Genomic DNA, 26158 nt, shown 5'->3' with positions numbered 1-26158 from the left:
GCCATTTACCTTTGTGGTTGCTCACAGGCACTGCTAGCTTCTTAACTACAGTTCGTTTGTAATATCCACATTTATAATATTTACTTTTTTTGTTTTGAGACGGAGTCCCACTCTGTTACCCAGGCTGGAGTGCAGTGGCACGATCTTGGCTCACTGCAGCCTCCACCTCCTGGGTTCAAGCAGTTCTCCCAGCCTCAGCCTCCTGAGTATCTGGGAGTACAGGAGCCTGCTACCACGCCCAGCTGATTTTTGTATTTTAATACAGACAGGGTTTCGCCATGTTGGCCAGGCTGTCCTCGAACTGCTGACCTCAAGTGATCCGCCTGCCTCGGCCTCCCAAAGTCTTTGCAGGGATTACAGGCATGAGTCACTGCAGCTGGCCAACATTTACAATATTGTTTACTGGCTTTCTGTCTTTTCTTAGTATTAGAATACTTGAAACAAAGTATATATAATCAAATGACTTATTTTTTGTCCCTGTATTCTCTTGTAGGTCTATCTGACTGTTTTAAAGCATGGTGATGGCACTACTTTAGACATTATGTTAAAAGTAAGTATATTTGAGAAGACTCCCATTTCCTGCTTTTGAACTTGGATAGACACACAGTACACCTCTAAATGGTTTAAAAAAAAAAAAAAAAAAAAAGTCCTAGAAAAGAAAAATGCATATTGTAGACATGCAAGTATTTTAAAACTGTGAGAGAATTATATGTCTATCCATATATTATTATATCAGTATTATTAGTATGATGCCAAAGACATCTTACTTTTCCCCACCTTTTTTACTCACTTTATGCATCTGAAATCTTTTTTTTTTTTTTTTTTTGAGACAGGGTCTCACTCTGTCACCCAGGCTAAAGTGACATAATCATGGATCACTGCAGCATCAACCTTCCAGGCGCAAGTGATCCTCCTGCCTCAGCCTTCCAAGTAGCTGGAACTATAGGAGTGTGATAACCACACCCAGCTAATTTTTGTGTTTTTTGTAGAGACAAGGTTTCACCATGCCCAGGCTGGTCTCAAACTCCTGAGGTCAAGTGATACACCCATCTCAGCCTCCCAAAGTGCTGGGATTACAGGCATGAGCTACTGTGCCCAGCTAAAATTTTAACACTGAGATAATGTTCGTTTTGATTAACAAGTCACTTTTTTTAAATTTTGTCTTCAGTGTAAACTTACTTGGGGTTCTGCCCATTGTAAGCAAAAGGCTTGTTTCTGTGCTTAGGTTCTGTGCTTAGGAGGTTTGTTTTTGTGCTTAGAAAAGGGATAGACAGATGATGATCAAGTGTTTCAAGCATTTGAGCTATGCTGGGGTCCTTTATTAATAGACAGGAAATGAATCCACCTGCCTTCATAGCCTCTCCAGTTTTTCCAGGGTAGTTGGCATATAATTAAACTCTGACTTAGACAAAATATAGATAAAACTTTCCATATCCTCATAATGGCAGCAATCTGTTTGAAACTTTGAATCAACAGTAGTACTGTGAAGCAAATGCTATCTCCAGTCCCTATCCATAGTTACCGGTCTATAAGGAAATGGCTTGAGTGTACTGGCTACATGAGAGGTGGAGGTAGCCGAATCTACTTTTTAATCATTAAATAAAATGTGCACAACGTGCCTCAAAACCCATTCGTTAAAAGATCCACGCTTAGGACAGGAGTGGGATGTGCTTTACTATCTCTACCTTTCATGCATTAATAACACTCTTCTGACTTCAAGGGAGTTCATGATTATCAGCTTCATTGTAGAAATAGCTCTAATGATCATAATTGCAGATCTAAATTCTGATATTGTGGTTTTAAACAGATCCTCTGAAAAATGATTAGGATGTCTGAAAAGATAAACTTTAAGAAACTGTGCCTCAAAATGTACTGCTTTACCCATGTTGTAATAGGTTTACTTTCTTTTTTTTTTGAGACGGAGTCTTACTTTGTTATCCAGGCTGGAGTGTAGTGGCATGATCTCGGCTCACTTCAACCTCTGCCTCCTGGGTTCACGTGATTCTCCTGCCTCAGCCTCCCGAGTAGCTGGGACTACAGGCACCTGCCACCACACCCAGCTAATTTTTGTATTTTTAGTAGAGACGGGGGTTTCACCATATTGACCAGGCTAGCCTCGAACTCCTGACCTTGTGATCCGTCCACCTCGGCCTCCCAAAGTGCTAGGATTATAGGCGTGAGCCACCATGCCTGGCCTACTTTCTAAAAATATAAAAGTTATATTTGGGAGAGCTGGACATGGTGGCATGCACCTGTAGTTCCAGCTTCTCAGGAGGCCAAGACAGGAGGAGCTCTTGAGCCCAGGAGTTCAAGCCTGCAGTGAGCTATGATTGCACTACTAAACTCCATCCCGGGTGACAGAGCAAGACCCTGTCTAAAAAAAGACCCTAAAAAAAAAGTTAAAGTTTGGGTTTACCTTCCACCTGACTATTAAGGTCCCTTCTCAGTCTTAATATTCTGTGAACCACTATAAATGATATGTATGAAATGGGATATTTGATATTTTTTTCATCAATTCCATGATGATATGGAAAAAAATAGGGGTTCTGAAAATTTCATGGCAGATACTTTGACATTTTCATGTCATGGCACTCTTAAGATTTTCCACAAGTATGTGTATTTATTTAAAGAGTTTGCATTTATTTAACACAAGGGAGCTCATGTTAATCAGCTTCACTATGGAAATAGCTCTAATGAAGGCTGAATCATGGTTCTTCAAGAAGCCATTTGGTAAGAGATGAGGAGGGCTGTCTTATGATGGTAATTTAGGAATAATATGGCAGGGTTAAAAAACATTAATTCATAGTATATTTGAATTATGGTGTTAGAATGCCATCTAGTGGACTCGAATAACAGGTTCTCTTTGGAGGAAAATGCTTCCTGAAAGCCAGAGGTTCAGACCTTGAATATTGGAGCTGAAAAGGGCCTTAGAAATTGTCTGCCCACATCATTTTACACATGGGGAAACTGAGACCCAGAGGGATTAAGGACTTAGTCAAGATCACACAGCTAGAGGCTAAACTGGGACTAGAATCCAGATTTCCCAAGGTCCTTTCTGTTTTACTGCACTGCTTCTCAAGAGTCGAAAGGGGCCAGGCTTGGTGTGGTTCATGCCTGTAATCCCAGCACTTTGGGAGGCTGAGATGGGAGGATCACTTGGGGCCAGGAGTTCGAGACCAGCCTGGGCAACATGGAGAAACTCCGGCTCTACTAAAAATAGAAAAATTAGCTAGGTGTGGTTGTAGTGAGCTAACACCATTGCACTCCAGCATGGGCAACAGAGCAAGACTCCATCTCAAAAAAAAAAAAAAAGAGAGAGAGAGACCAGCCTGGTCAACATAGCGAGACCCCATCTCTAGTTCTTATAAAATAAAATTGTTTATTGGAAAAAAAAAAATGTCCAAAGGAAAGGAAGAAGAAACAGAGCTTTGATGAGGTCTCCAGACACGACACTCTGGTCAATGTTAAATCTTAAGGGGTAGAAAAGATCAAAAGAGTCTAAATTGTCTTGGAGACATAGCTCTTATACATTTATAGTTCTAATTTTTAAGAATTATAACATTTTGTTTCTGATTATGAAAAAAAGATTTTTATATTTACTATGGAAGATTTAGAGACTAGAAAAGTGTAAAGAGGAAAATAAAACTTACCTGTAATTTAAAAAGCAGGTAGCAAAAACAGCATGTATAACATGCTCTCATTCCAGATTTGATAATGTACATATAGTAGTAATTTTATTTTTTTGTTTATGCTTCTCTGTCTTTCAGATATTCTGCATTCAGTATGTGCTGCTTTTGCAGTTAAAAAGTGTGAAGATGCATAATCCCACTGATCAGAAACCATCATTAATTAATACTACCATTTTGATGTATTTCCAGGGGTTCTCCCCCACCCCTATTTTTTTGGAAACACAGTCTTGCTCTGATGTCCAGACTGGAGTGCAGTGGTACAATATGGGCTCACTGCAACCTCCACCTCAGCCTTCCAAAGTGCTAGGATTACAGGCGTGAACCACTGTGCCCAGCCATATATATATATATATATATATTTTTTTTTTTAATTTAAGATCATTCTCCTTTGTCTACTTTCTTACATATACTTAAATATAAGAACATGTTTGTATCATGAGATATTCTTAAAATATAACTTTAAATAATGCATTTTTATAAGTAATTACAGTATTCATTTTCAGTTTTTCACTATTATAAATTAATTTGATGAACTGGTGTAAGATGACTAATGCTTAGTTTGTTAACACAGAACATTAGCCAGATATCAATAATATAAAGAATCTGGCTATGATAGATTTTACCTCGTAGATCTTGATGTTAAACTAGTGTGAACTAATGACAGGCTGTTCATCTGGTGAGCATTTACATCTAGTGATTTACTTAGTGTAACAGCAGATGACAAATTTAGTGCCAAAGCATCATTTTTTTCTCTTTTTTTTTGAGACAGAGTCTCGCTCTCTTGCCCAGGCTGGAGTGCAGTGGCACGATTTCGGCTCACTGCAACCTCCCAGGTTCAAGCGATTCTCCCGCCTCGGCCTCCCGAGTAGCTGGGATTACAGGTGGGCACCACCACACCCAGCTAATTTTTTTTTTTTTTTTTTTTTGTATTTTTAGTAGAAATGGAGTTTCACCATGTTGGCCAGGCTGATCTCGAACTCTTGACCTGAGGTGATCCACCCGCCTCGGCCTCCCAAAGTGCTGGGATTACAGGTGTGAGCCACTGCACCCGGCCCAAAGCATCTTGAAAAGTATTATCTTTTGTTAATGTAATGTCCTGCCATTCTTACCTAGTGATAATATAGAACCTAAGTTTTACCTTATTGGGGAAGAAGCTCATACAATTATATACAGAACATCCAAGGGAGAGTTAACTATTCCAATCTTTATCTTTTTTCCTGTAGCTTCATAAACAAGCAGATATGCAAGAAGAGAAAAACCGAATCGAAAGAGTCCTTGGCGCTACTCTTTTGCCTGACCTGATTCAAAAAGTCCTCACGTTTGCACTTTCAGTAAGTTACAGTGAAAACTGCATTTAGAGTGAATCATTAGCCATCTGTGACAAGTGTCTCTGATTCAGCTCTGATCCTCTTGAGCTGCCTTAACCCTAACTAAAGCTTCCTTTTCCAGATCAACTGGCTTGAGTTTTTGTTACTGACTTCTGTTTTTCTCCCACTAGTGGCGAGAATCAGAATTCTCTCTCCAGAATGGAAACTATGAGGACAGGGACTCTTGAAAACTGGGAAACTGGCTTATGCCTTTGCTTACTTTGTGTCTCTTCCTTTCTTAAACCTATAGGCTCCTAAGCAAGTATCTGTTGAGCAGTCTGTCTGTCTGAACCTGTCTCAGTACCTTATTCTTATTTTGGTTGATCTTTAGGTTAAACATTATCCTCTTTGCTGAGAACTTCTGGTGCCAGTTATTCCTAAAACAAGGAATAAGTGTCTTCAGTGTGATTACTTCAGTGTCAGCAGTATGTTGCACTTTCTGGTACCAGAATATGTTTTAGATACACTAGACTTTTAGCTCTTTCTTTTTTTAGGAAGAGGTACGTCCACAGGACACTGTATCGGTAATTGGTGGAGTAGCTGGAGGCAGCAAGCATGGAAGGAAAGCTGCTTGGAAATTCATAAAGGACAACTGGGAAGAACTTTATAACCGATACCAGGGAGGATTCTTAATATCCAGACTAATAAAGGTATGTGAAAAATTTTGAGTAGCTTGCTAATCATGGATATTATTGAGTGACATCCATGATTCACTACACCCATACATTGTGGTCTTTGCTCTTTAAAAGTTTCCTATGGCCAGGCACAGTGGCTCACGGCCTGTAATCCCAGCACTTTGGGAGGCCAAGGTGGACAGATCACCTGAGGTCGGGAGTTCGAGACCAGCCTGGCCAACATGGTGAAACCCTGTCCCTACTAAAAATACAACAATTAGCCAAGTGTGGTGGCGTGCGCTTGTAATCCCAGCTGTTTGGGTGGCTGAGGCAGGAAAATTGCTTGAACCTGGGAGGTGGAGGTTGTGGTGAGATGAGGCCATTGCACTCCAGCCTGGGCAATAAGTGTGAAACTCCATCTCAAAAAAAAGTTTCCTTAAATAGTTACTGGCTTTATTTAAGGACTTCTCCATCTCCCATCATACATCCTTTATAACAGACTGAAGTTGGCAGAGAACATAATATTTGTTTTTAGGGTAAATGGAAGTTTGTTCCCAGCCTCTTTTAGTTTCACTTACTATTTAAAACCATTGTTTTACAGCTGTCAGTTGAGGGATTTGCAGTTGATAAAATGGCTGGAGAGGTTAAGGTAAGGAAAACACTGTTTACTCTTCACTTTTCAATCTAGTAAGTAAAAACAATAACCTGGTGTAATTATAGTGTTGGGATAATGTACTGTAGCATCTCTGTGTTTTTGTTTAGAGAAAGACATCATGCAGGGCCGTATAGGCCATATTAAGAATTTCCTAAAAATGGCCGGGCATGGTAGCTCACACCTGTAATCTCAGCACTTTGGGAGGCCGAGGTGGGTGGATCACCTGAGGTCAGGAGTTGAAGACCAGCCTGGGCAACATGGTGAAAGCCCAAATTAGCTGGGCATGGTGGTGCACACCTGTAATCCCAGCTCCTTGGGAGGCTGAGGCAGGAGAATTGCTTGAGCCCGGGAGGCAGAGGTTGCAGTGAGCTGAGATCATACCATTGCACTCCAGCCTGGGTGACAGAGTGAGACTCTGTCTCAAAAAGAAAAAAAAAAAATTTCCTAAAAATGATGGAAAGCCTTCAAATGGTTTATAAAACAAGGCAGTGACTTGATCTGATTTGTGTTATAAAAATTTCAGTCTGGGCCGGGCGCGGTGGCTCAAGCCTGTAATCCCAGCACTTTGGGAGGCCGAGACGGGTGGATCACGAGGTCAGGAGTTCGAGACCATCCTGGCTAACACGGTGAAACCCCATCTCTACTAAAAATACAAAAAACTAGCCGGGCGAGGTGGCGGGCGCCTGTAGTCCCAGCAACTCAGGAGGCTGAGGCAGGAGAATGGCGTAAACCCAGGAGGCGGAGCTTGCAGTGAGCTGAGATCTGGCCACTGCACTCCAGTCTGGGCGACAGAGCGAGACTCCGTCTCAAAAAAAAAAAAAAAAAAATTTCAGTCTGGCTGCAATGTAGATAATAGTTTGGAATGAGGAAGAGAAGATGTTGGGAAGCTAACTCTCCCAGCAAGAATGATAGAATAGCTTACAGTAGGGTCGTGGCAGTAGTGGAGGAGACGGAGTAATGAAGGAGATTCAAGGGCTTGAATTTGTTAACCATTAGTTCAACAATATTTATTGATTGGCTTCTCTGTTGTGAGCATATCTGGGAGAGGAAGAAAACAACCCAGGATAATCCCCAGGTTTCTGGTGTGTAAATGTTAGTACTACTTACTGAAATGGAGTGGAAGAAGACTTGTGGCCCTGAGAACTGAACCATGTTTAGGAGCCTTGGAACAGTAGCAATTGTCATCTCTGTAAATAAGGTTATTGATTTCTAAAAGGTCTATGTTTAATCAGATGGATTAGTCATTCTGTCTTTCACTCCTGTGGTGACTAATTCAAAGGAAAAGCCCCATCATTTTGCCAGTTGGTGTTTAAGAGTTGCTTTGTTTTCTGTGAAACTATTAGAAAAGTTTATTCAACTTTTAATCATTAAGCATTGTGATAAATTATAAACTTAGAAATTATTTTACTGTATTAAAAATGTTGGATCTGTAATTCTAGCATTTTGGGAGGGTGAGGTGGGAGGATTGCTTGAGCTCAAGAGTTCAAGACCAGTCTGGGCAACATGCTAGGACCCCATCTCTACGAAAAGGAAAAATAAATTAGGCCTGGGAGTGCACGCTTGTGGTCCCAGCTACCCAGGAAACTAAGGTGGGAGGTTTACTTGAGCCCAGGAGGTTAAGGCTGCAATGAGCCATGATCGCTTCATTGCACTCTAGCCTGGGCAACAGAGTGAGACCCTATCTCAAAAAAAAAAAAAAAAAAAAAGACTGTGGGATGTTAAATTATTAGGGCACAGCAGCAATTTAAACTTCTTTGTATTATCATCTCTTACAAATTAATCTTTATTTGAAGCAGCCAAAATGTGTTGAATCCTTAATTACTCTGTGCTAGGTATTTTGTCAAATGTTTATATGGATTGTCTCTTTAATCTTCTGGAGTAAATATTTTCTCATAGTTGAGGAAACTGAGACTTAAAACAGTTAATTTTCTCATTCACAAGCTAGTACATGACAAAGCCTAGATTCAAGTTCCAAGTCTTAAGTCCAAAGACTATATTTACCACTACACAATTAGCCTAAAAGAAAAGCAGTAGGTTCTGTCTCTTTATTAACTTTTGATGAGGTTGTTAAGCATATAATATTTAAGGGGAGAATTCCTGTATGCAGTTGCTTGTTTTCTTTTAGCCTGAGGGTGGCAGTGGTAAATTCTCATGCCTGAAGGTTATGCATCCTTCATATAGACCAGTGGTTATTTTTTCATAACCTGTAATATTAACTTCTTATTGCTAGTAATGATCCTGCATTCTTGGTTGTTTTATACCAGGCTTTCTTCGAGAGTCACCCAGCTCCTTCAGCTGAGCGTACCATCCAGCAGTGTTGTGAAAATATTCTGCTGAATGCTGCTTGGCTAAAGCGAGATGCTGAGAGCATCCACCAGTACCTCCTTCAGCGGAAGGCCTCACCACCTACAGTGTGAATCCTGAGATGCCGCCATTGGTGGTTCTGCTGCTTCGCTGCAGGGATAAGGTGGAGCTATTGAACAGCTGATTCATATGCCAAGAATTTGGAGTCTTCTTTCAAACCAGTGGGGGTTGGACAATGAATGTAGTTAACTGGTTCCTGCTCACACTCCAGAATTAAATTCTATTGAAAAAGGAAAATCAGCAATTCAGCAAAAAATAAATAAAAAATAAAAATGTAAATATGATAGTAATAAAATAGAGCATAACGAAACTGTGAAACTTTCTGAAGCCTTGTCAGTGGTTAAAAGTATTTAACACTCTACTGTTAATGACAGATGTTCTGTTTTTATAACCTACCAAAAGGAAACTAAAGGCTTCTTGGTGGAGAGGATTTTTGTGAAGTGGTTTCTATAAGCAGCCTATAAGCCAAGGGTGGCATCCATTTCTGGGAATGGTTAAACACAAAAGGCTGATAGCTGGCATAACATAGTTGGAGTCAGTGCATAATTCCAAGTGGCTTTTTTTTTTTTTTTGGCGTGGGGACTGGCCAGGAAGATATATTTTCCTGCACAAGTCAATCTGAACCAAGGGTTGTAGTTTTCCTCCTTGCCTTCCCTTCTTTGTGACCCCTTGGCCAAAAAAAAAAAAAAAGTTAAAAAACCTACCCTGTTCTGGTTTTTTTCCTCCCTTTAGTTCCACCCCAACCCCCATTCCCCAGTGTCCTTCTTAGAGATAAAGAAATAATAAGGAAACATCTTTCATAGCCACATTAAATAAGAGAAACTGATATACATTATTTTTTCTTTCTTTTTAAAGATGACTTATAAGAACCCTGAAATTCACACAGGTGAGACAATAGAAATAAAAAGATCTTCAGCCAGGCCTTTCTGAATGAGTTATTCTGCTAAAAATGGTCTTAGTTGTCTGACAAGCCAACTATTGAACCTCTTCATAACAGTGTCAACACTGGCTTCTCCTGGTTCATTTTATGTGTGCAAGAAGTCAGTGGTAACTGCTGCAGGGCTTCTACATTAGTGGTAACTGGTTTAAAAAACAGACTGTAAGCCTGTGTGTGCCACTGTTTGCTTCAACAGTATATCCTACTAACAAGCCTCACCTGTTTAATCCAATGAGTTTTAAATCTAAATCTCATTCCCTTCCTCTTTTCCTGCCTTTTTCTTTTTTTCTTAAAAATTTTTTTTGTTATTAACATAAATTCATATTTGGTGTGGCTTAACTGTATTTCAGAAGGTCATCAGATTGTGAGACTGCTTCCTTGAAACATTTTTGTGCTATTGTTTTAAAAAAATAATAATTAAAAAACAGTTGGCGTTAATAAAAATGTCAATGTGAAATTGATGTCCTGATTCACTTTATTCTCTTTGATAAGAAACTAAAAACTTTCCTTTCATTCAGTAGGCTTATGCAAAGTTATACTATCATAGGATTTTTCAAATTCAAGAAAATCCAGTTCCTTAATTCCTAATCTATAGATCCTAACAGAAAAATCCTGAGATTCATTCTAAATCAGTTCTACATTCTCAAAACTCTCTCGGAGACTCTTACAGTCAGCATTCAGGAATGAACTTGAGACTTCCTCAGTCCCTACTTCTGAGGCACCCTAGTCCAGGCACCATGCTCAGGGCTGCCCTCAGGCTCTCCAAATGTGCTTAAGGCACCAGTGAAGCAGGGGCACCAAAAAGACTGAGAAAAATGCAGTTTTAATTGAAGAACTCAGAATTTTACAATCAGAAATTCTGGAAACAGGTTATTTTACTTTCAGCATATACGTGATTTTTCTGTGTAATAGTTAAGTAGTTTGAATTACATTCAGGGAGAGGTTATACTGGATGTCTTCCATTTTCCTTTCAGAACCCCTCTTCATCCCACTCTGGACCCCAGTGGGTGCTGACCCACATGGACTGCATGAATGGCTCCCTTGCCCTCTGACTTGAGCTTGTGTTTATCCAATTAGTAATATCCAAAGAATATTATGAAAAGACATGAGGAAAAGATGGTCAGAGTACTCTGACTTTCTCATTGCCAGGTCACATGGGTTGTCTGTGTCCCTTTACCAAAGACCACAGCTCTTATCAAGCAGCCCCCTCTAGCTTCTGGGTCCTACTCTTCGCTCCTTCCCATCTAGGAATAGGAAGGAGAACTTGAGAGCGGGGTGCGGTGGCTCACGCCTGTAATCCCAGCACTTTGGGAGGCCAAGATGGGTGGATCACCTGAGGTCAGGAATTCAAGACCAGCCTGGCCAACATGGTGAAACCCTGTCTCTACTACAAAAATAATACAAAAATTAGCTGGGTGTGGTAGCACATGCCTGTAATTCCAGCTACTCGGGAGGCTGAGGCAGGTGAATCGCTTGAACCCAGGAGGTGGAGGTTGCCTTGAGCTGAGACTCCATTGCACTCCAGCCTGGGCAACAAGAGCAAAACTCCGTCTCCAAAAAAAAAAAAAAAAAAAAAAAAAAAAAGACTCAAGCTGGGCGCGGTCACTCATGCCTGTAATCCCAGCACTTTGGGAGGCTGAGGTAGACAGATCACCTTGAGACCATCCTGATCAACTCAGTTACCAGCCCTGGATTATGCCATTATTCTTCATTGATTTTCCTGTACTCTGTCCATGTCTTTGTAAATAGTCCTTTATTAAACCTTCCTCAGTTTGTGTTCTTTCCTACAAGTACCTTGAGTGATTTGGGCACAATAGCCCTGCTGCTTTGGGTCTCTAAAGGTTTTTAATCCAGCCTTTTCTGTGTCAGATGTTTTGTCTTTCAAAAAGCTCCCTATCATAAGTCATACACCCATTTTACAGATGAGAACGCAGACTCAAACTAAGTTAGGTAAATTAATACAGCAAAATAACTATCAGAACCAGTGATCTAGCCACGCTTGCTAGTCTCCAAAGGCTGTGGTCTTCCAGGGAACTGCCATGTCTCCACAATTAAAAGATCATAGTTAGATGGGGCCAGGCAATAGCATTAAAGCTTAATTATTTTTCCTAATGTATTTTGGTTACAAATATTAGTGGAAATCAGAAGGTTTGGAAGAAACAAGTATGTTAATGCCTCCTATGGAGAGTTTTACATTACTTTTCATTAATGAGATTCAGTAAAGCTTTTTGGAACAGTGGGCAGTGGTGGGTGAATTCTCAACTTGCAATTTCTAAGGATAGGTTTTAGGGAGCAAGGAATAAATCTGTTGAGTACAATTTGAGGAGGATTAAGAGGAGTTCTATAGCTCTAAATAGATTCTTCAAATTCTATAACCCAAAAAGTTTCCAGAATTACCAGAAAGACATCACAGAGCCACATGTAAGTGCTAATGGTTTTTGTTTGTATTTTTTAGCAAGTCATTAAATAAAAGCAAGTGGGCCAGGCACAGTACCTCATGCCTGTAATCCCAACATTTGCCAAGGCAGGTGGATTACCTGAGGTCAGGAGATCAAGATCAACTTGGCCCACATGGCAAAACCCCATCTCTGCTAAAAACAGAAAAATTAGCCAGTGTGGTGGTACACACCTGTAATCCCAGCTACTCAGAAGGCTGAGGCAGGAGAATCGCTTGAACCCGGGAGGCAGAGGTTGCAGTGAACTGAGATCGCGCCATTGCACTCCAGCCTGGGCAACAAGAGTGATACTCCATCTCAAAAATAAAATGAATAAAATAAAAATAAAAATCCAAGCTTTTGGTAATATGTTTATACTGCTGAATCTATACTTACAGCGTCATTCTTGATTGAATAATATACTGCCTGATAGAACTGAATCTCTTCCTTTACTAGATACTAGTCTGAGAGTTTCAGAGTTGGTTTTCTCTAAATGAGTATTTGCGACAATGCCAAATACCCACCCAAGAAGGACCATGCCTTCTTGTACCAACCCTGGTGCAAGCAAAATGACTGAGGTGTTTGGTGTCAAATGTGAGAATAAGAGCCTTGATGTTAACAAAACACTGAGCTGAACAACTGCTTTCCCTAGGAAACCAAATCAGAGGATTGGTTGTTCTACCAATTTGATGGCCAATGTTGTGACAGGTGACAGTGTCAGGTGAAGGAAAGTCAAGTGAGTTGTTACTGCCATTTATAAAGAACTCTGGGCCGGGCGCGGTGGCTCAAGCCTGTAATCCCAGCACTTTGGGAGGCCAAGACAGGCGGATCACGAGGTCAGGATATTGAGACCATCCTGGCTAACACAGTGAAACCTCGTCTCTACTAAAAAATACAAAAAACTAGCCGGGCGAGGTGGCGGGCGCCTGTAGTCCCAGCTACTCGGGAGGCTGAGGCAGGAGAATGGCGTAAACTCGGGAGGCGGAGCTTGCAGTGAGCTGAGATCCGGCCACTGCAGTCCAGCCTGGGAGATAGAGCACGACTCCGTCTCAAAAAAAAAAAAAAAACAAAAAACTCTGATTGCTCCTGTGATTCCACTGCAAGTATCTGGCAACTGTAGCTTTCACTACTGGGCTTCTGTTTCCAACACTGAGGAGGAATTGGCAGAGAATGAACATAGTTTACTATCATGATCTGTGCTTTGTCAGGGAGGTTGTAGCAGCTAACAGCAGATATACATCAGTTAAGATGACTACCAGGAAGAAAAAAATAATCCTTGCCATGGTTTGACTGACAGTACCAGTATGGTCCTCTGAGACATCCCCTACTCCTACCCTAACCAACTTTAACCTTCATCATCAATTTGACAAATTTTACAGGTATATTACGTTACACTGCAATTCTGGGCAACTCTTAATAGGGCACTGATTACCTTGCATTATTTGTACTAATCTAGACATTCTCTTCCTTAATGCTTATTAGCTTGTACTTTTAAAGTAAAGGAGGGGGCCAGGCACAGTGGCTCACGTCTGTAATCCCAGCACTTTGGGAGGCTGAGGCAGGTGGATCACTTGAGCCCAGGAGTTTGAGATGAGCCTGGGCAACATAGTGAAACCCCATCTCTACAAAAAATACAAAAATTAGCTGGGTGTGGTGGCATGCACCTGTAGTCCCAGCTACTTGGGAGGCTGAGGCAGGAGAATCGCTTGAGCCCAGCAGGAGGAGGTTGCAGTGAGCCGAGATCATGTCACTGCACTCCAGTCTGGGTGACAAGGCAAGACCCTATCTCAAAAAAATAAAATAAAAAATAGTTAAGGAGGTGCAGGTATGGTAGCTCACACCTGTAAACCCGGCACTTTGGGAGGCCAAGGCGGGAACATCACTTGAGCTCAGGAGATTGAGACCAGCCTTGGCAACATGGTAAGACCTTGCCTCTACTAAGAGTAAAAAAATTAGCTGGGCATGTTGGCGTGTGCCTGTAGTCTCAGCTACTCAGGAGACTGAGGCTGCACTGAGCTATGACTGCACCACTGCATTCCAGGCTGGGTGAGAATGAGACCCTGTCTCAATAATAGGGTCAGGCGTGGTGGCTCGTGCCTGTAATCCCAGCACTCTGGGAAACCGAGGTGGGTGGATTGTTTGAGCCCAGGAGTTCAAGACCAGCCTGGGCAACATAACTAAACCCCGTCTCGTTATACAAAATACAAAAAAGCTACGCATAGTGGTATATGCCTGCGGTCCCAGCTACTTAGGAGGCTGAGGTGGAAGGAGGATCGCTGGAGCCCAGTAAGTTGAGGCTACAGTGAGCCATGATGGTACCACTGCGCTCCATCCTGGGTGACAGAGCAAAACCCTGTCTCGAACAAACAAAAGTAACAGTAATAAAAATAAGGAGAAGAAAAAATCAGTATGTGGAATGGCTATTAGGTTAGTGGGAGAAGTCTCAAGAACACCATACAAAATAATAAAAAGGAGATGGAAACAACTTACAAGAAAAAGTACAAAGCACTTAAAATATTTGAGATGAATGAGAATGGATGAGATTGCTGTTGCTTTTCTAACAGGTCAATTCCCTCTTCTATCAGCAGAGCACTTGTAAGTCAGAATATAAACAGAAGTGATAGAATGAACTTAATACTGTGCCCTCTACAAGTGCAAAGAAGTTGTTTTCTTCTTTTTTGTCTTGAGATGGTCTCTGTCACCCAGGCTGGAGTGCAGTGGCGTGATCCCGGCTCACTGCAGCCTTGAACTTCGGGGCTCAAGGGATCCTCCCACCTCAGCCTCCTGAGTAGCTGGGCCTACAGGTGTGTGCCACCACACCAATTTATCTCGTTGATTTTGTGGAGGTGGGGTTTCACCATGTTGCCCAGGCTTGTCTCGAACTCCTAGGCTCACGCAATCCACCCGCCTCAGCCTCCCAAGTTGCTGGGGTTACAGGCATGAGCCATCTTGCCTGGCCTTAATTTTTTTTTTTTTTTTTTTGAGATGGAGTCTTGCTCTGTTGCCCAGGCTGGAGTGCAATGGCGTGATCTCGGCTCACTGCAACCTCCGCCTCACAGGTTCAAGCGATTCTCTTGCCTCAGCCTCTCAGGTAGCTGGGATTACAGGCACGCACTACCTGTCTGGCTAATTTTTGTATTTTTAGTAGACACGAGGTTTCGTCATAGTGGCCAGGCTGTTCTTGAACTCCTGACCTCAGGTGAACCACCCGCCTGGGCTTCCCAAAGTGCTAGGATTACAGGTGTGAGCCACCGTGCCTGGCCTCTTAGTTCATTCTTATAACAGTAACAGAGTAGACAGACTGCTGGATAAATAATGAAATAGTACATGACTTAGATCTCTTGGCTACCAAACCTGGCCTTCTCTTAATTTCTTATTCTCAGCAAATGGAAGACCTGTGTGATCAATACAGTAGCTACTAGCCATATGCAGCTATTTAAATTAATTAGAATTAAATAAAAAGTTGCTTGGGGCTGGCTCATGTCTGTAATCCCAGCACTTTGGGAGGCTAAGGCAGGTGGATCACTTGAGTTCAAGACCAGCCTGGCCAACATGGCGAAACCCGTCTCTACTAAAAATACAGAAAGTAACCAGGCACATGCCTGTGATCCCAACTACTAGGGAGGCTGAGGCAGGAGAATTGCTTGAGCCCAGGAGATGGAGATTGCACTCCGCGCCACTGCACTCCAGCCTGGGCAACAGGGCAAGACTGTCTCCAAAAAAAAAGTTGCTTGGTTGAACTAGCCACATATCAACTGTGCAGCAGCCACATAAGGCTAGTGGCTACTGTATTGGACAGCACAGATATAAATCATATTCATCACTCAGGAAAGTTCTGTTGGACCACCCTGAGCTACATCTCGTATATGCAAGTGTATTTTTTTGCGTATCATTGAAAGTAACAGCCTGGGCAACATGGTGAGACTCTGTCTCTACAAAAAATTTGAAAAATTAACTGGGTGTGGTAGCACACACCTATAGCCCCAACTGCTTAAAAGGCTGAGGTTGGGGGATCGCTTGAGTCCAAGAGGTAGAGGCTGCAGTGAGCCGTGTTTGTGCCACTGCACTACAGAGCCTGGACAACAGAGTGAGACCTTGTCTCCAAAAAAACAAAAAAGTTACATTTTTGCTAATCTTGTAACAAATTGCTGTTCATCTAAGAACATTATATCACTAACCACTATTCATTTAAAATTTTATTTTTCATGAATGTAACACACGTCATATTAATTTTCCAAAAATTGAAGGAAAAAAAGTGACTCTCTTCTTACAAACTCATCTATGTTTTTATACTCTATGCATTTTGTGTATTTTCAGTAATGAAGATAGGCTGTGCCTCCTTCACTTGTCTGACCATGTAACCAGAGCCACGTGTTTTCAGTCTTTGCTGTATGAAGCTAAATGTGCCATGCTCAGAGCTGCCACCCATGTCCTAAGGCATGAAGCTAATCACCAAAGACTACTTGTGAACAAAGTAACAAGCTGGCAAATGCATACCTTGAGAAGTGTTTCTTCCTTGTTTAGAGTCACTGGTTCATGAATGTTTTCCAGCCTGACTTCCTGATGTTAAATGCCAGTTTTGTGGAGTATACATATTTGAAGTATGTGACTTTAAGTTCCTGGCTCAATTAGTTTAAGTCGCTCATGTAATGAATTCACTCAATGTTCTTTCCTCACTGGAGATGTGAACTGCACTATTTTTGGAACTAACACTTGCAATCCTATACACTGTTGCCTGGGTGTTGAGCTACAAATTTTGGTTAATATCACCATTAACTAGATTCAGAAAGTTATATGATGATGAATTTCACAAAGATTTTGGTGAAGAGAGATGTGACTGGTTTGAAAATAAGTGCGGTGAGGGTGCTCTTCTCATAGGTTCCCAATGTGCAGGGACCTCAGCTTGCTGACACTGCTGAAATGAGGCCATGCATTCCTCCCACTGGGGCTTGCTTACCTGCTGATGCCTGTCACGCCAGCCTGAGCAACTGTGCTGCCCTGACTCCTAGGCTTGGTTGCCCCCATTAACTTGGTGACTACACTTCACTGCTTCCAACAAATAAAACAAATGTGCCACCCATCCAGAATGACCCAAGTGTGCACTAAACCCAGGAAAGACCTGAGATAGGAAAAATCTAGGTAGCTTTAAATGTTCCTGTTCTCTAGGATCCAACCTTAGCCATCCCCAGTAAGATGCTGGGCAAAGGTTCTCATTGGTATGTAAGCATCACAGAAGGCTGGTGAGAAGGGGACTGGCCTTTTCTAGTCATTATCAAATAATACAGGGGCACTGTGCTCCAGCCTCACAGGCTGCTATTTGATGTGACAGGTATGCATTTTGGCCACTGATCAGAAGACCTTGGTTATCACAAGAACCTTGTCAGAAAAACCCCACAGTATTAAACCTGAGTGCAGTATTCAAGGCAAGGTTCTGATGGATTTGTTCAATGGCTACGGGATTCAGATAGCAGACAGTAGTTGCAAAAGCTTTTACTGCAGAAGGAAATGCCTATTATACTAGATATTGAGGCTACAGTATCAAATAAGATAGACTTGGTCTCTGCCCTAATGGAGCTTATGATCTAGCAGGGACAAGGGATATCGAATGAGTAATTTTAAGTGTGCCGACTCTGGAGTGGGAAGTTCAGTGTGCTATACCAGACAGTCCAAAGTAGCCTGAAGGTTCAGGAAAGTCTCCCTGGAGAAATGTTAAACTGAAAGCTGAAAGATGAGTAGTTGCCAGGAAAAGATGAGAGAAAAAGTGTTATTAGCAGAAGAAACAGCATGTGCAACGGGCCTGTAGTTAGAAGGAAGCAGACGTGGCCGGGCGCGGTGGCTCACGCATGTAATTCCAGCACTTTGGGAGGCTGAGGCGGGCAGATCACGAGGTCAGGAGATCGAGACCATCCTGGTTAACACGGTGAAACCCCGTCTCTACTAAAAACAATGCAAAAAATTAGCCAGGTGTGGCGGCAGGCGCCTATAGTCCCAGCTACTCGGGAGGCTGAGGCAGGAGAATGGCGTGAACCCGGGAGGCGGAGCTTGTAGTGAGCCGAGATCGCACCACTGCACTCCAGCCTGGTCGACTGAGTGAGACTTCGTCTCAAAAAAAAAAAAAAAAAAAAAAGAAGGAAGCAGACCTATTTAAGAAAGCAAAAGAGGGCTGGGCACGGTGGCTCATGCCTGTAATCCCAGCACTTTGGGAGGCCGAGGCGGGCACATCCACCTGAGGTCAGGAGTTCGAGACCAGCCAACATGGTAAAACCCGTCTTTACTAAAAATACAAAAAATTAGACAGGTGTGGTGGCAGGTGGCTGTAATCCCAGCTACTCAGGAGGCTGAGGCAGGAGAATCACTTGTACCTGGGAGGTGGAAGTTGCAGTGAACCGAGATGGTGCCATTGCACTCCAGCCTGGGCAACAAGAGAAAAACTCCATCTCAAAAAAAAAGCGGCCAGGCGCGGTGGCTCAAGCCTGTAATCCCAGCACTTTGGGAGGCCGAGACGGGCGGATCACGAGGTCAGGAGATCGAGACCATCCTGGCTGACACGGTGAAACCCCGTCTCTACTAAAAAATACAAAAAACTAGCCGGGCAACGTGGCGGGCCCCTGTAGTCCCAGCAACTCGGGAGGCTGAGGCAAGAGAATGGCATAAACCCAGGAGGCGGAGCTTGCAGTGAGCTGAGATCTGGCCACTGTACTCCAGCCTGGGCGAAAGAGCGAGACTCCGTCTCAAAAAAAAAAAAAAAAAAAAAGCAAAAGAAATCCAAGATGGGCCAGATGCAGTAGCTCACACCTGTGATCCCAGCAATTTGTGAGGCTGAGATGGGAGGATCGCTTAAGCCCAGGAGTTCAAGACCAACCTAGGTAACATAGTGAGACCCAGCAACTACTTAAAAAAAAAAAAAAAAAAAAATTAGCTAGGCATGGTGGCATGTGCCCATAGTCCTAACTACTTGGGAGGCTGAGGTGAGAGGATCACACGAGCCCAGGAAGTTGAGGTACGTGAGATGTGGTCCAGTCACTGCACTCTAGCCTGGGTGACTGAGCAAGACCCTGTCTCAAAAAGAGGATACTTGGCTGAGTGCAGTGGCTCACACCTGTAATCCCAGCACTTTGAGGGGCTAAGGCGAGTGGATCATGAGGTCAAGAGATCGAGACCATCCCAGCCAACATGGTGAAACCCTGTCTCTACCAAAAATACAAAAATTAGCTGGGCATGGTGGTACACGTCTGCAGTCCCAGCTACTCGGGAGGCTGAGATAGGAGAATCGCTTGAACCCAGGAGGCAGAGGTTGCAGTGAGCTGAGATCGCACCACTGCACTCCAGTCTGGCGACAGAGTGAGACTCCGTGTCAAAAAAATAAATAAATAAAAAAGGATACTCAGCCAGGCGCAGTGGCTCACGCCTGTAATCTCAGCACTTTAGGAGGCCAAAGCGGACAGATCACCCAAGGTCAGGAGTTTTGAGACTAGCCTGGCCAAAATGGTAAAACCCCGCCTCCACTAAAAATACAAAAAAATTAGCCAGGCGTGGTGGTGTACATCTGTAATTCCAGCTCCTCTAGAGACTGAGGCACAAGAATCACTTGAATCTGGGAGGCGGAGATTGAAGTGAGCCTAGATAGTGCCATTGCACTTCAACCTGGGTGACAAGAGCGAGACTGTCTCAAAAAAAAAAAAAAAAAAACCAGAAAAAAAAAAAGAAACTCAGGAGAACAGAAAGCTCTTGGGAAAGTGGTACAAGGGGGTCTGGAGAGACAGACTAGAGCCAGGCTGGCAAGAACTTGGGCCTTGTTAAAGATTCAGAACTCAGCCAGGCATGGTGGCTCACGTCTGTACTCCCAGCACTTAAGAGAGACAAAGATGGAAAGATCACTTGAGCCCAGGAGTTCAGGACTAGCCTAGGAAATATAGTGTGCCTCCATTCTCTGAAAAAAGTAAAAATATTCAGAACTCTAACTAAGGAACAATGGGAGAGCATCAGATTCCTCACCTGTAAAGTGAGAATAATAACAGTTATCTCATAGTTACCGGGGAGCAAAATGAGAATAATACAAATAAAAGGTCTTTTTAGGTTATAAAGCATTATAGGAATACTACTAAGATTATATTATCAGTAATAATAAGCTGTGCTGCTTTCTTAATAGAACCCAAGAGTTCAAATCTCCTCATAATGGGAATATGAAATACCCTCTAAAACCCTGACCTACTCCAGGGAACTGATGGAAAGGTCATAAGTTTATTTCAGTTGAAACTTCTAGTATGAGGCTTATGAAGCCTGGGGGTGAATGCAGCTGTTTGGAGCAGGATCACACCATTTATGGCAATGTAGATTTCTCAGCTCTACACCAACTCCCCGACACCGCTTCCAGAAAAGATCATCCTGCCTCCTTCTCAAACCCACCAGAGCAGAATCACCAAAGCATTCTTGCCTCTTGATTTCTTTTTTTTTTTTTTTTTTTTATTTAAGACAGAGTGTCACTCTGTCGCACAAGCTGGAGTGCAGTGGTGTGATCTCAGCTCACTGCAACCTCTGTCTCCCGGGTTCAAGCAATTCTTCTGCCTCAGCCTCCCGAGTAGCTGTGACTACATGGGTATGCTACCACGCCCAGCTAATTTTTTGTATTTTTAGTAGAGATGGGATTTCACTGTGTTAGTCAGGATGGTCTCCATCTCCTGACCTCGTGATCCACCTGCCTCGGCCTCCCAAAGTGTCAGGATTACAGGTGTGAGCCACTGCGCCCGGCCACCTGTTGATTTCTTATAGCCAAAGCTTAAGCCCAGCTTTTTTTTTTTCTTTTTTTTTTTTTTTTTGGACAGAATCTAACTCTATTGCCCAGGCTGGAGTGCACTGGTGCGATCTTCGCTCACTGCAACCTCCACCTCCTGGGTTCAAGCAATTCTTCTGCCTCAGCCTCCTGAGTAGCTGGGACTACAGACATGCGCCACCACATCCAGCTAATTTTTGTATTTTTAGTAGAAAGGGAGTTCCACCAAGTTAGCCAGGCTGGTCCGAGCTCAGCTTTATAGAAGCTGCCATCATTCCAGAAATGTTACACTCCTCTGAGCTGTTCATGGCAAAATCATTATCCCAATTGGTACCTACTTTATTACACTTTAGGGAAAATTCTACCTATTTCCAAATATGTGATATTTTATTCCTACAATGGTTTCGAGTAGTAGGCACAACCAGTAGTCAAATTTCACAGAATGGATGAGAAACCTGGAGTTTACCTCTCCAATCTGATCAGCTCTGACATGCCATCATGGAGAAACATAATGGTTCATTTTAGGCCATTTCCTCTCTGCCTGCAAAATATGAAACATTGCCCAAGGATAGGAGGGCAGAGCTTCTGCCCAGATAGGCATGTGATTTACCATTACCACAACCCTCTTGCTAGCTCTGAGTAGAACAAACTAGACACAGTTCTTCCCCACGGAGGACACTGACTACTATAAATGTTCTATAGTACTGCACCCCAGAGGTTGCAAACTTGCATTTTTTTCTTGACCTACACAATGCTTTCAAAGTCTTTTTGAAATTTTATTTACTTATTTATTTTATTTTCTCAAGTGGCCAGTATGTGGAAAGGCCAAAAATCCTCAATCTGCTTGAAAATTTCCATTCCAGCTTTTAAAAATCGAGGGATTTTAAATAAAAATCCAGATTACCAGCTTTTCTTGAAAAATCACCACCAAGCATAGCAACTCATGCCTGCAATCCCAGCACGTTGGGAGGCCAAGGCGGGATGATTCATTGCTTGAGCCCAGGAGTTCAAGAACAACCTGGGCAACACAGCACAACCTCATCTCTGCAGATAATTTAAAAATGAGCCACAGGGTTGGCCGGGCACGGTGGCTCGGCCTGTAATCCCAGCAATGGGGAGGTGGAGGTGGGTGGATCATCTGAGGTCAGGAGTTTAAGGCCATCCTGGCCAACATGGTGAAACCCTGTCTCTACTAAAAATACAAAAAATTAGCCAGGAGTGGTAGCACGCACCTGTAGTCTCAGCTACTTGGGAGGCAGAGGCAGGAGAACTGCTTGAACCCAGGAGGTGGAGGTTGGAGTGAGCCGAGATCATGCCACTGCACTCCAGCCTGGGTGACAAAGTGAGACTCTGTTTCAAAAAAAAATTAGGCGGGCATGGTGGTGCGTGTCTGTGGTACCAGCTACTCAGGAGGCTGAGCTGGTTACATAGCATTCAGTCACTTACACAGCACTGCCGCATCCTTGTGATCTGCACTGTGGCTGATGTTTTTATGATCTCTTCCACCCTCCCATTTTTCATAAAAGGACCTGAGTCCCAGAGGGTGCTTTACCCAAGGTCACACAAGTCATCACTGGAACCTCTGTCAAAACCCTGCTGTTCTGGACACTCAGTGATGCATTTATATTATTTTATTTTATTTTATTTTTTTGAGACAGAGTCTTGTTGTCACCCAGGCTGGAGTGCAATGGCACGATCTCGGCTCACTGCAACCTCCACCTCCCAGGTTCAAGCAACTCTCCTGCCTCAGCCTCCTGAGTAGCTGGGATTACAAGTGCCCACCACCATATCCGGCTCATTTTCGTATTTTTAGTAGAGACAGGGTTTCACCATGTTGGCCTGGCTGTTCTCGAACTCCGCCCGAAACAGGGTCTCTTTTTTTTTTTTGAGACGGAGCCTAGCTGTGTCACCCAGGCTGGAATGTGGTGGTAAGATCTCGGCTCACTGCAGCCTTCACCTCCCAGGTTCAAGAGATTCTCCTGCCTCAGCCTCCTGAGTGGCTGGGACTACAGGTGTGTAAACAAATGCCCAGCTAATTTTTCTATTTTTAGTAGAGACAGGGTTTCACCATGTTGGCCAGGCTGGTCTCAAACTCCTGACCTCAAAGGATCTGCCCACCTCAGCTCCCAAAATGCCGGGATTACAGGTGTGAGCCACTGCGCCTGGCTTTTTTTTTTTTTTTGGAGACAGGGTCTCCCACTGTCATGCAGGCTAGAGTGCAGTAACACAATAATTGCTCACTGCAGCCTCTACCTCTCGGGCTTAACTGATCCTCCCACCTCAGCCTCTGAAGTATCTGGGACTAGAGGCATGAGTCACCATGCCCAGACTGGTATTTTAATTCAAACATGTATTAACTTAATGCTTTAATTTACTAATTGAATTTCATTAATTCAATTCCCAGTTAACCAAAAGAAACCCAGGAGAGCTGGAACAAAGAAGACTCATGCTGGCTGGAGTGCAGGCAGGGTGGTTGGAAAGGAAGTAGCCATCTTGGACCATAAAGAGGAGAGCCCATGTTATGCTGGGCTTGGTGGAAACTGACATACTCGTTTATGCCTCTGTAAATATTATTCACCGCTGGGCAATTTAGCCTACTATGATTATGTTTTGTTTCTTTGTTAAAAAAATTTCATGGAGTCAATTATACATAAAAACAAAATTGGGATTTATTTGCTTAGTTTCTATGTTCCAATCATGAATTTATTCTCCATCATTCACTAAAACTGTAGATTTTTCCTGTATTCATTTCATCTTATTTCTTGGGTACCTCCCTCCTGGAGGCTTCTGTCCTCTGGCTCCAGCCTTACTGATTGCTCCCTAGGCCTGCTGCCAGGCCAGCTATCACTCTAGGATTTCCCTTCATTATCATCTTGGAGTCTTTATTTCTCACCTATACTGGAATATCCTGTTGCCTGGATCACGTCTTCCTGTTTCTTGGTTTATTTTCTTATTCCGGTGCACCACATCATCCAGTAGTTTCCTGAGAAAGGGTACATGGATAGTAAATAAAATTTCACATATCTGAAAATATGCTTTATTTTTTTGAGGCAGGGTCTCACTCTGTCGCCCATGCTGGAGTGCAGTGGTATGATCATGGCTCACTGCAGCCTCTATCTCCCTGGGCTCAGGTGAACCTCCATGTGCAGCCTCCCAAGTAGCTGGGAGTCCAAGCGCACACCATTTTTTTTTTTTTTTTTTTTGTAGAGATAGGGTTACACCATGTTGCCCAAGCTGCTCTTGAACTCCTGAGGCTCAAGGGATCCATCAGCTTTGGCTTACCAAAGGCTTGGGATTACAGGCATGAGCCACTATACCTGGCCTTGAAAATATGCTTACTCTACTGAATTCACAATTTAAATAATTTATAAAATTATATATCATAAATCATTGGAAAACATTCCTACATTATCCTTCAGCATGGCTAATAAGAAGCATGATGCCATTCTCATCGTTGTTCCTTTGAATGTGACCTGCTTTTTCTGTTTTAGGATCCTCTATTAACTCATTGATCTGAAACAGCATGATAATATGTCTTTGAATGAACGTTTTCATCCATTACATTGTATACTCACTGGGCCTTTCATTTTGGAAATCTAGGCCTTTCAGATCTGAGATGACTTCTTGAATTTTTCCTTTGATGATTGTTTTCTCTCCATTTCTCTATGCTGTTCCGTATCACTGTAATGCTTCTTTTTTTTTGAGACGGAGTCTCATTCTGTCGCCCAGGCTAGAGTGCACTGGCGCAGTCTCGGCTCACTGTGACCTCCGCCTCGCAGGTTCAAGCAATTCTCCTGCCTCAGCTTCCCAAGTAGCTGGGATTACAGGTGCACACCAACATGCCCGGCTAATTCTTGTATTTTTAGTAGAGATGGGGATTCACCATGTTGGTGAGGCTGGTATTGAACTCCTGACCTTGTGATGTGCCCACCTCTGCCTCCCAAAGTGCTGGGATTACAGGCGTGAGCCACCACACCCTGCCCTCTGTAATGCTTCTTAATTGAATATTAGTCTTACTGGGCCACCTTTAGTTCTTAAAAAACTTTTCCAGCTTTTACGGTTTTTTAAAAAGCTATTTTCTCAATTTTATCTTCTAACTCATTGATTAAAGTTAATGGTTATATTTTTTAGATGTTTTATTCTCCAATGTTCTTTTTAAAAAACAACCTGTTCTTATTTCATTGATACAACATTGTTATATCTCTGAGAATATGTATCCTCTGTTTAAAGTCGTCTAAACGATTTTGTTTTTTCCTGTTCCAGGCACTGTAGCTGGGATTACAGGCACGCACCACCACCCCCAGCTAATTTTTGTATTTTCAATAGATACAGGGTTTCGCCCTGTTGGCCAGGCTGGTCTCAAACTCCTTACCTCAGGTGATCCAATCCCCTTGGACTTCCAAAGTGCTGGAATTACAGATGTGAGCCACTGCACCCAGCCTAGATCAGTTTTTTTTAATGGGCAAAATATTTAAACAGATATTTCACAACATAAGATATATGAATAGCCAATAGACTGGTAAAAAATGTTCAACATCATTCATTGGCTGGGTGTGGTGGCTCGCGTCTATAATCCCAGCACTTTGGGAGGCCGAGGCGGACGGATCACAAGGTCAGGAGATCAAGACCATCCTGGCTAACACAGTGAAACCCTGTCTCTACTAAAAATACAAAAAATGAGCCAGGTGTAGTGGCGGGTGCCTGTATTCCCAACTACTAGGGAGGCTGAGGCAGGAGAATAGCAAGAACCCAGGAGGCAGAGCTTGCAATGAGCCTAGATCGCACCATTGCACTCCAGCCTGGGTGACAGAGTAAGACTCCATCTTAAAAAAAAAAAAAACAACCTCATTAGGTCATCACAGAAATGCAAATTTAAACTATAATGAAATACCATGATTAGAATGGCTAAAATTAAAAAGACTGACAATATCAAGTGTTTATGAGAATGTGGAGCAACTAAAACTCTCAAACATCTGTGGTAGAAATGTACAGTAATATAGCAACTTTGGAAAAGAGTCTGGTAGTTTCTTATAAATATTTACATACCATATGACCTAGCATTTCCACTCCTAGGTGGAAATAAGATAAAAGTGTAAGTCCTGGGGCCTATCATGGGGAGGGGGGAGGGGGGAGGGATTGCATTGGGGAGTTATACCTGATATAAATGATGAATTGATGGGTGCTGACGAGTTGATGGGTGCAGCACACCAACATGGCACATGTATACATATGTAACCTGCACGTTATGCACATGTACCCTAGAACTTAAAGTATAATAAAAAATAAAATAAAATAAAACCAACCACATAATTGGAAGTAAAACACTC

General features: G+C 42.8%; 1 protein-coding gene and 1 long non-coding RNA gene across 5 annotated transcripts in view; one reads left to right on the top strand and one right to left on the bottom strand.

Moving 5' to 3' along the window:
* The window catches only part of NPEPPS (aminopeptidase puromycin sensitive), a 99912-nt gene extending 89825 nt beyond the window's left edge, over positions 1 to 10087 (top strand). For 3 of the 4 annotated variants that reach the window (XM_023204312.2, XM_023204313.2, XM_023204315.2), the window contains 5 exons: positions 494 to 550; positions 4913 to 5020; positions 5551 to 5706; positions 6272 to 6319; positions 8590 to 10087. In XM_023204312.2, the coding sequence (XP_023060080.1) occupies positions 494 to 550; positions 4913 to 5020; positions 5551 to 5706; positions 6272 to 6319; positions 8590 to 8742 (522 nt within the window). In that variant the 3' untranslated portion in view covers positions 8743 to 10087. Of the gene's footprint in view, positions 1 to 493; positions 551 to 3767; positions 4530 to 4912; positions 5021 to 5550; positions 5707 to 6271; positions 6320 to 8589 lie in introns of those variants that run through there. The other variant, XM_023204314.3, reaches the window with a different exon arrangement.
* LOC111537504 overlaps positions 8356 to 26158 on the bottom strand; it is a 29361-nt gene continuing 11558 nt past the window's right edge. The window contains exons 2-3 of the long non-coding RNA XR_002730021.3: positions 23725 to 23814; positions 8356 to 8909 (exon numbers count right to left, since the gene is read on the bottom strand). This is a non-coding gene — a long non-coding RNA (uncharacterized LOC111537504). The remainder of the gene's footprint in view (positions 8910 to 23724; positions 23815 to 26158) is intronic.

The sequence above is a fragment of the Piliocolobus tephrosceles genome, chromosome 16 (assembly GCF_002776525.5).
Source record: "Piliocolobus tephrosceles isolate RC106 chromosome 16, ASM277652v3, whole genome shotgun sequence".
In the NCBI taxonomy this organism is placed as follows: Eukaryota; Metazoa; Chordata; class Mammalia; order Primates; family Cercopithecidae; genus Piliocolobus; species Piliocolobus tephrosceles.
Note: the sequence above shows the minus strand (reverse complement) of the source record. Positions and strands in the feature narration are given on the sequence as shown.